The sequence below is a fragment of the Tupaia chinensis genome, unplaced genomic scaffold (assembly GCF_000334495.1).
Source record: "Tupaia chinensis unplaced genomic scaffold, TupChi_1.0 Scaffold000081_1, whole genome shotgun sequence".
NCBI lineage: Eukaryota > Metazoa > Chordata > Mammalia > Scandentia > Tupaiidae > Tupaia > Tupaia belangeri.
The window spans coordinates 5,391,902-5,401,592 of record NW_006159542.1 but is presented as its reverse complement, the minus strand read 5'-3'; the positions used below and the strand labels follow the sequence as shown (position 1 = coordinate 5,401,592).

Sequence of the window (9,691 nt, the reverse complement as noted above, 5' to 3'; positions counted from 1 at the left end):
TCTTTCCCTGTGAATCAGCCTCTCAGAGCATCATCCCATTTTACTGCTGTGCTCCCCTCTGGCTCTGGGTACCCATGTCTCACTGAGGAGTTGCTGATTTCCCCAAGTGGTTGGACCATTGAACACTCCCACCAGCAGTGTACGTGGGCTCTATTTTCTCCACATCTTTGCCAACACTTGTTGATGTCTTTTTTAGCCATTCTAGAGAATGTCAAGTGGTAACTAGTGATGTTCATTTGTCTTTTGCATGTTTATTGGCTGTTCGCCTGTCATCTTTGGAGAAATGTCCACTCAACTACTTTGCCCATTCTAAATTGAGTTGTTTTATTCTGTTATACAGGTTCTTTATACATTCCAGATGCAAGTTTCCCATCAACTGTAGGATTTGCAAATATTTTCTTCTATTTTGTTTTCACTTTTTTTTTTTTAATTTTTTTTTGGAGAGGTTTTTGCTACAGGGCGTGTGTGCTTGCCAGACGGACAGAGAGAGACAGAGAGACAGAGAGCAAGAAATCACCCCCCCAGGGGGGATGGCCATGCCGCAGTACCTTTTCCTCCATTCTCCTCTCGGGATCCTGGGCACGCACGCACACGCACCCAGTGTAAGTTTCAAGCCACCAGATCCGGGATGCAAAGTGCAGTCGACTATGTGGGAGTCCAGTGACATAGCCATTACGCTAACTGCTGGTCCCTGTTTTCACTTTCTTATGATATCCTCTGAACCACTACATGTTTTGGTCTTTGATAATAGGTCCAATTAATCTACTTTTCCTTTTGTTTCTTGTAGTTTTAGTATCATAGTTATGAAACTATTGCCTAATTCAATATGAAAATTATTCTTATGTTTTCCCGTAAGATTGTTACGGTTTTAACCTTCACTTCTAGGTCTATGATTCATTGTTAGTTTTTGTCTGCGATGTGAGGCAGGACTTCACAACTTCATTCTTTGACACGTGGATATGTAATTGTCTCAGCGCTATTTATTGGGGGAAAAAACAACTATTCTTTGCCTATTCAATTGTTCTAGTGCCCTTGTTGAAAATCAACTAACACATATTTAAAAGTTTATTTCTGGGGACCAGCAGTTAGCATAATGGCTATGTTGCTGGACTCCCACGTAGTCGACCGCGGTTCGAGTCCCGGACCCGGTGGCTTAAAACTCACGCTGGGCGCGTGTGCGTGCGTGCCCAAGATTTCCTAGAGGAGAATGAAGGAGAAGGGATTGTGGCATGGCCATCCCCCTGGGGGGTGATTTCTCGCTTTCTATCTCTCTGTCTCTCTCTGTCTGTCTGGTGAGCGCATGTGCCCTATAGCAAAATCCTCTCCAAAAAAGAAAAAAGAAGTTTATTTCTGGATTCTGAATTCTATTCCTTTCTATGTATTCTTTTTTTTTTTTTTTTTTTTTTTTAATGGGAGAGAGATTTTCATTATAGGGCATGTGCACTCCGTGGAGACCTAGAGAGAAAGAGAGACAGAAAGAGAGAAGTCACCTCCTGGGGGGATGGCCATGCTGCCATCCCTTCTCTTCCATTGTCCTCTCATGATTTGGGGCATGCATGTACATGCACCCCCACATGAGTTTCAAGTTTTCAGGCCCAGAACTCGAACCACAGTCAATCATGTGGGAGCCCAGGGGCCATAACCACCATGCCACCTCCTGGCCCCCTTTCTATGTATTCTGACCTAAGTGTCTATCCTATGCTGGTGACACATTGCTCTGATTACTATAGCTTTGTATTAAGTTGGGAGATTAGGAAGTGTGAGTCCTCTAACTTTGATCTCTTTCAAGCCTGTTTTGGCTAGTTTGGGTCACTTTTATTTTCATATGAATTTTAGGATCAATTTGTTAGCGTTTGCTTAAAAAAAGCCGACAGTGAATTTGCTAGGGATTGCACTGAATCTGTTAGAGACCAGCTGTGGGGAGTATTGCCATCTTCATATTAAGTCTTCTGATCCATGAATGCGGGATGTCTTTCTAATTTATTTGGGTTTACTATGTTTTCTTTCATTCCTTTTGACAATGTTTTGAAGTTTTTAGTGTTCGTGTATTATACTTTTTGTTAAATGTATTCCTATCTTAGGTCTATTTAATGTTATTATAAATGGAATTGTTTCCTTAATTTTATTTTTGAATTGTTCATTGTTAGTGTATAGAAAGAGAATTAATTTTCGTATATTGATATTATGCCCTGAAACTTTGGCTTACTAGCTCCAATAATTTTATTTTGTGACATCAAAGTAATACTGCCTCATGGAACAAAATGGGAAGCATTCTTTTCTCTTCACCTTCTGGGAGCATTTATATAGACTTGGTAGTATTTTTTCCATATAATTCTAGTGGACTCTATCAGTGAAGACACCTGGGCCCAGAGGTTTTGCTTTTACTTTTTTTTTTTTCTTTAAGTTTTTGCCATAGAGCATGTATGCTTGCCAGAGAGAGAGACCGAGGGAGAGAGAGAGAGAGACGGAAAGTGAGAAATCACCTCCCAGGGGATATGGCCACACCACAATCACTTCTTCTCTATTCTCCTAGGATTTGGGGCGTGCATACACATGCGCCAGCATGATTTTCAAGCTGTCAGGTCTGGGACTTGAACTGTGGTCTGCCACATGGGAGTCTGATACCTTAACCACTATGCCACCCACCACCCTCACTTTGTCTGATATTAAAATACCTATTCCACTTTGTTTGGATGAGTGTTAGTGTAGTGTAGTGTAGTGTAGTAGTGTAGTGTAGTTAGTTCCATACTTTCTTTCTTTTTTTTGAGAGGTTTTTGCTATAGGGTGTGTGCTCGCCAGAAAGAGAGAGGCAGAGAGAAAGCGAGAAATCACCCCCCAGGGGGGATGGCCACACTGCAATCCCTTCTCCTCCATTCTCCTCTTGGAATCTTGGGCACGCACACACGCGCACCCAGTGTGAATTTAAGCCACCAGGTCTAGGATTCGCACCGCAGTCTACTACATAGGAGTCCAGCAACATAGCCGTTACGCCAACTGCTGGTCCCCCTTTTTCCATACTTTCACTTGTTTGTATAGTTGTATTTAAAATGGGGTCCTTGTAGCAGTACACAGTTGAGTCTTGCTTTTTCATCCAATGTGAGGTCCTCTGTCTTTAACTAGGGTGCTGTTGTCTATCTGCCTCGTCTATTCTGGGTTCCTTCTTTCCTCTCTCTCTAGGCAGGTGTAAGTTGGTTTTAGCCCCTGAGATAGAGGCAGGGGGAAGGAAGTTCAGCACAGAATGAGCCCTAGAGTAGGCATTGCTTGAGCCCGGGTAAGACCCATCTCTCCTCGTTCTGCAGAGACCACCCAGATCTCCTTTCTCAGCCTCCCAATACTCCGCCCAGGGGAGGCAGACGGTGTGTCATTCAGCCCTTGTCACAGGCAGGCATGTGGAGTCTGGGTCTTTGTGTGAATATGTGAACCTGAAGGTTCGTGTGTGTGTGTGTGTGTGTGTGTGTGTGTGTATGCGTGTGTAAGTATGTGTACACCTTAGTGTGTGGGCATATGTATTCCCTGGGATTCACTTACCGGCTGACCTTTGGATCCAGGCTCCCCCCGAATCCCAGGAAGTCCGGTTCCACCCTCTGTCCCTCTCTTGCCTGGAGGACCCAGCTGGCCAGGTAACCCACTTTCACCCTTAAAAAAAAGCATATTCAAGTTACAAAAGGGGGTAAGTGGCTCTAAGGAAGGGTGGGAGGCCCAGGAGAGGCAGACCAGTGATCCCTCAGGGGCCCCTGAGACCCAGCATGCTAGGGCAGAGGACAGAGGCTGGGAGCTTGTGGTGGGCAAATCCCACCTCCTGAAGAGGAAGCTCTCTTGCCCACTCACCCTGAGGGCTCTGGTACCGGGGGTCCCACCTTCCCCTGCACTCTCCCACACAGCTTCTCCCCAGCTCCAAACTCCACATCTCTACTGGCCCTGCCCCTTCTGCCTATAGTGTCCCCTCCCCATCTCAGTCACATCTGCCCCTTGACCTTTGCCCTCTGCCTGCTGTCCTCCTAGAGGGCTCCAACCTTTCAGCCTCAAGCACATGGAGATCAAGGACCACACCGGAGCCATTTGTTTACATCCAGCCCTGGGCTCGGATGGATTCAGGGCGACCTTCTCACCCAAGTCACCCAAGGAAGCTCTCTGAAGATGCCTTGGAGCCGGATCCCAGCTCCAGGCAACACCTTGCTGTTCCATAAGAGCCCACAAGAGGGTGTCAGTAGACAACTAAATGTCCAGTTTCTGGGACCTGGAAGGGCCCTGTACTTATAGCCACCTGGATAAACTATCCTAAAAGTCTGGTTTCAGCTTAGGGCAGGGACCTCCAAGAAAGGCCAATGATAGGAACTTCATTTTCACACAGGCGGTGGGACATGGGCGCTTGGAGAGTCAGCACCACTGCAGTCAGTAGAGAAGGGTGGGGGTGGGAGAATGGATTAAGAAGGGTCTGACCTTGAATCCTGGGGGCCCCTGTGCTCCAGGCAAGCCGGCCACACCTGGATTTCCTCTCTTCCCAGCAGGGCCCATGAGGCCAGGGTCCCCATCGTCTCCCTGCTCCCCCTGTAGAGAAGGTAGGCAAAGAGAATCTCTCTCTGAAACAGGCAGCCATGGAGGCAGAAGCGACGAAGCTAGGGCGAGCTCCAGGTGCAGCAGGAAGTGGGGAGGGAGTTCCCTGCCTGTGTGAGAAGAGGCTGGGCCAGGAACAGGTGGGGCTGAGGGTTGGCACATGGAGACAGGACAGGACTTTTTTTTTTTGGAGAGGTTTTTGCTATAGGGCATGTGCGCTCACCAGAAAGACAGAGAGAGACAGAGAGACAGAAAGCGAGAAATCACCCCTGGGGAGATGGCCACACCACAATCCTTTCTCCTCCATTCTCCTCTCGGGATCTTGGGCACGCACGCACACGTGGCCGGCGTGAGTTTTTAGCCACCAGGTCCGGGACTCAAACGGCGGTCAACTACGCGACGAGTCCAGGCACAGCTAGTATGTCAACTGTTGGTCCCGTGGACATTTTTTGTGTGTGGAAAGTATCTATATTTATTTCTAAAAATAGTCATCTCAAATAGAAAAGCATCTGAGGACAATAAGTCACCTATAAGTACACCACCTAGAGGTGAGCACTGCTCGATGGTTTTCTGTACTCACACACAGGCGTGTGCCTCACACGTGCTTGTGTTTAAGTGTATTACGTTTTTGGGTTTGTTTGCCTGTTTTATATTTTTGATCTTAAAAACTAGGCGCTCTCTCCACTGGGCAGGGTGTGAACTGGAAAGCTTCCTGGGAGCTGGCGTAGATGGCCACACCACAATCCTTTCTCCTCCATTCTCCTCTCGGGATCTTGGGCACGCACGCACACGTGGCCGGCGTGAGTTTTTAGCCACCAGGTCCGGGACTCAAACGGCGGTCAACTACGCGACGAGTCCAGGCACAGCTAGTATGTCAACTGTTGGTCCCGTGGACATTTTTTGTGTGTGGAAAGTATCTATATTTATTTCTAAAAATAGTCATCTCAAATAGAAAAGCATCTGAGGACAATAAGTCACCTATAAGTACACCACCTAGAGGTGAGCACTGCTCGATGGTTTTCTGTACTCACACACAGGCGTGTGCCTCACACGTGCTTGTGTTTAAGTGTATTACGTTTTTGGGTTTGTTTGCCTGTTTTATATTTTTGATCTTAAAAACTAGGCGCTCTCTCCACTGGGCAGGGTGTGAACTGGAAAGCTTCCTGGGAGCTGGCGTCAAAGACAGACGGTCAGAGGGCCACATTCCAGCCCCCAGCAGCCCAGGGAACTTCTTGGTTCCTCCCCTCTGGTGCCCATGGCCTGTGGGAGTACCCCCTGGCCTCGTGCCATCTGTTCACCCCAAGTCCTGCTCACCTGTGGTCCGGCTTGGCCGTCCCTACCCGGAAAGCCATCTGGTCCAGCAGCACCCTCGAGGCCCTGTCTCCCCACCACGCCCCGGGGGCCCGGCAGCCCCTGCAGGCCCTGGGGGTACATAAGAAACTGGTGAGGACTTCTGGGGGATGGACGTGGAGGCTGGCGAGAAAGCAGAGGTGCAGGCCACTCACCTGGATCCCCCTCCGGCCCGGTGCCCCAGCTTTGCCTTGCTTCCCCTTCGGTCCCTGCAAAATCAAGAACAACATGAGGGAGGCCCCTGGAGGGGGTGCAGAACCCTAGGAGCTCTGGACAGGGGGTGCTGAGAGGATCATGGGCATCTGACTCCACAAACAGGGCCCAAGCAGGGCCTGTAAGATGGCCAGGGTTGGCCCTGAGCCTTCCTCAGGTCCAGAGTCCCCTGCCGGCCCTCACACTGCCCTGGCAATTCCTGGTGGGAACTGGAGCTCAGGCCTGTGGGTCATTCGCTCCTCCAGGGCGTGGCTATCCCAGAGTGGGGACAGCGGGCACAGAGGGGGACAGGAAGACAGCAATGGCCCTACCTCCGCCTAAGGAGCCACAGAAGCACCCTGGTCCCTCTCTTTCTCCAGACCCCCTCACTGCACTTCTCTCAGTTTTCTCTCTTTCCCCAGAGTGGTTTGGCGGGGAGGTTGGCCAGCTCTGGCGCTTGTCTGCCCTGAGTTCGAGTCCCCCAGTGTACTTCAGTTAGGACTTCCCTCCTGGAGGCCCCCTCCTCCCTTAGGCTGTTTGAGGGAAAATGGACTCACGGTCAGAACCACCTGCAGGAGTCCCGGGAGGCCGCCCTCCCAGCCCTGCTGTGCGACCTTCCTAGATGAGAACCAAATCCTCTTACCTCTTCGCCTTTTGATCCTTTGGGTCCCGGCCGCCCCTGGGGTCCCGGATGCCCCTGCAAACCAAGGTGAGATGACGCAAGGCAGCCCCAGGGTTCACTCCCGGGGAGGGTGGCCAGTCTCCGCCTGGAGAGGGAGGGGTGGGGAGGGGTTTGGGGGTGCAGGCTCTGGGGGTGCCCCCAAGATCAGGGCAGAAGAAGCCAGAATGGACTGCCCCAAGCCCTCCCACAGGCAAGGTCCCTTTAAGCTTTAAAGGGCTCCGTTCTTTATTTCCCACAGCTCCACCCACTTCTGCAGGCTTGAAAGGGAAATGGGACAGGGGGCACCACTCACTGGTCGGCCCTGCTGACCCGGCTTTCCACGGAGGCCTGGCACACCCTCCTGTCCCTGGAAGCCAAGAAGAAACAGGTGAGGGGGCTCAGCCTGCAGGAGGGGTGAACAATGACCCCACGGGCGTGGATGAAGGAGAGGGGAGGTGCAGAGTTCATGGGGGCACAATGGCTTATCCTTGCTCCTGCTGGGAGAGCTGTTCCCAGCCGCAAAGAGGGAGACTGAGGTCCTCAGAGGACAAGGGCCTGTTCAGGCCACGCAGAGGAAGTCATCAACAGATACGAGGCGCACGCGGTCCCGTCCCGCTCCAGCCCTCCAACCTCTCTGTCCCCTGGCGTGTGAATGGTGCACTGGGACTCTTACAGGGGGTTGTTTCTGGCCTGGGGTACAGGAAGGGCTGCGTCCCAGGGAGGCTGCCCTCTCTACGACACCCCAATCCTGCAGCAGTAGGGGCTCTGATACTCACAGGGTATCCAGGGTCCCCCGGTTCCCCGCGGTCTCCTCGATCCCCCACAGGGCCCTGATGACAAGGACAACAGCACAACGTGGGCCACCCGTGCAGAGGGTGCTGGCCCCAGGTCCGGCTGGCCACACTGCACAGCTCCACCCAGTCCCGCCCGGGCTCAGCCTGCCACTCCCCATGCAGCAGGGGGCCAGGCTCCACCTTGGACCTGGAAGGCTCACAGGATGGAAGGGGACTTACCCGATCTCCAGGTGGCCCTGGGGGGCCCTCAGCCTTGCCGTCCTCGCCCTGCTCTCCCTGTGGACACAGAACCCGTCTTAGGACAAACCACCTGTCCCTGGGGCTGTGGAGACTCAGATGGAAAGCCTTCATCAGCAACGAAGGTCTCATTATGGCAGCAGGGCGGAGACTGAGGCCAGAGAGGGAGGGGTGGGCGTGGCGGAACCAGCGTCATCGTGGAGCGCAGGACGGTGGCACTCTTTGCCGTATCGTCACCGCTCAGCCACCCCAGGTGAGTCCCGTGGACAGCCGGGTGCACGGAGTCGGAGGGCTGAGCTCACACCGGCTGCTCCGGACCCGCCACCCACCTTCGCCATGTCCCTTCCTGTCTCTGAGCTCCTTTTCCCGGCCAGGGAGTAGGGGATGGCGTGAAGGGGATCACCAGCGATGCCCTTCGAGGAAAGGTGAGGATTCCCTGCCAGAGGGAGGGATGAGGGAAACCCAAGGGGACGCTCTGCACAGGGCCAGGTGCTCCGGTGGGCCTCCCCAGGCAGGCTCTCGTCTTAGCATCCCAGCCAGCGACTGGCCATTCGCTCCTGTGACTGTTCCCACTCCTGAGCTCTTCGGGGCATCATCCTTCCCCCTAGCTCGGCGCCTGAACATGCCAAGTCCTCCACAGATACTGTTGGATAGCAGGACCCTGGACGCCGGAAACCGTCTGGCTGACATCTGTGCTGTCCTACTTAGCCTGGCCTTCCCGGGTACCCACGCACTGGGCAGATGAGGCAGTCAAGGCTCAGGGAATCCTGGCGACCCACCCAGCTCTGGCTGGTAGGGCAGATTTGGTGTTAGGGTTCCATTCTCAGCAGCCACAGATGGCCCTGAGCGGAGGCCTTGGGGCACACCAGCACCTCAGCTAGGATCTGTGTTAACCCCTTCTGTGCCAGCCCTGGCAGACTGTGAGGATGCAGGAGAGGCTCTGGGTCCTGAGTGGCACTTCCTGCAGCTTCCCACGGAGTCCCCCTGACTGCAGATGTGCACTTCCCTAAGCAAGAGGCAGGGGCCGGCTGGACAGCAAGCCAGGCCAGCGTGACTCATCGACAGCGAGATTTAGTTAGTGGGGCGCTGATTTGGCAAAGAAAGGAGGGTTGGAGAGGCGGTGGGGTGGGGGGCAAGGATGCCGCAGTGGGTCGCCAGCCAGGAGCCAGCATTCCAGCCAAGCAGAGCATTGGAGCAGGGGGCAGGACAGGAAGGAGTGGCCCAGGGCTGTTGACGTGGGTGGGGCCAGTTGGGTGCTGCCTTAGGGTGTGACCCAGGGCCGATGCCTGGGACCTCCTGGCCCTTCCCCTGCATGGCGGTGCAGGGCCCAGTGATCCCCCAGGTGCAGCGCCGTGGAGTTGAGGAAGATGTGCCTTCCCTCTGCCTCAGCGGCTCCTTCCTCGGCCATGAAGTGCCAGGCTTCCCACTTTCCAGCCTCAGCCCACTCCTTGCTCAGGCTCTTCTCACTCTCAGGCTCTTCTCACTCACTCACGGGCAAGGCTTCAGCCCGAGTTCATGCAGGTGACGGAATCGCACTGTTCGGTCATGACGCGATTGACGTCACTTCTCCCGCTTGACTGTAAGTCCCTCGAAGGCAGGAATCACGAATGATTTTGTTCCAGGGCTAGGCTTGGTGATGGCGTCCTACACCCAGTGTTGAGTGGGTGCTGATGGCTCGTGCCTGCTACAGCAACACTGGCGGCATGAGCGGCCACGGGCTTCTTGTGCTCCCCCCGGCACAGGTACCCTGTGCTCACTCCTCCTGGCCCAAAGCCGACCTTGGCCCCAGATACTAGGGAGCAGTTGCTTCCCCAAGATGAAACACTCACCTTTTTTTTTTTTTTTTTTTTTTGGGGAGTTTTTTTTGTTTTTTTTTTTGTTTTTTTTTTCCCTATAGGCAACG

At 53.1% G+C, this 9,691-nt stretch overlaps 1 protein-coding gene across 1 annotated transcript in view; it reads right to left on the bottom strand.

Annotated features, from left to right (window-relative positions):
- Positions 1 to 9,691, bottom strand: part of COL27A1 (collagen type XXVII alpha 1 chain) — a 191,819-nt gene that overhangs the window by 15,394 nt on the left and 166,734 nt on the right. Inside the window, exons 48-55 of the mRNA XM_027769364.1 lie at positions 7,771 to 7,827; positions 7,534 to 7,587; positions 7,071 to 7,124; positions 6,740 to 6,793; positions 6,060 to 6,113; positions 5,869 to 5,976; positions 4,441 to 4,548; positions 3,529 to 3,636 (exon numbers count right to left, since the gene is read on the bottom strand). Of these exons, the coding sequence (XP_027625165.1) occupies positions 3,529 to 3,636; positions 4,441 to 4,548; positions 5,869 to 5,976; positions 6,060 to 6,113; positions 6,740 to 6,793; positions 7,071 to 7,124; positions 7,534 to 7,587; positions 7,771 to 7,827 (597 nt within the window). The remainder of the gene's footprint in view (positions 1 to 3,528; positions 3,637 to 4,440; positions 4,549 to 5,868; positions 5,977 to 6,059; positions 6,114 to 6,739; positions 6,794 to 7,070; positions 7,125 to 7,533; positions 7,588 to 7,770; positions 7,828 to 9,691) is intronic.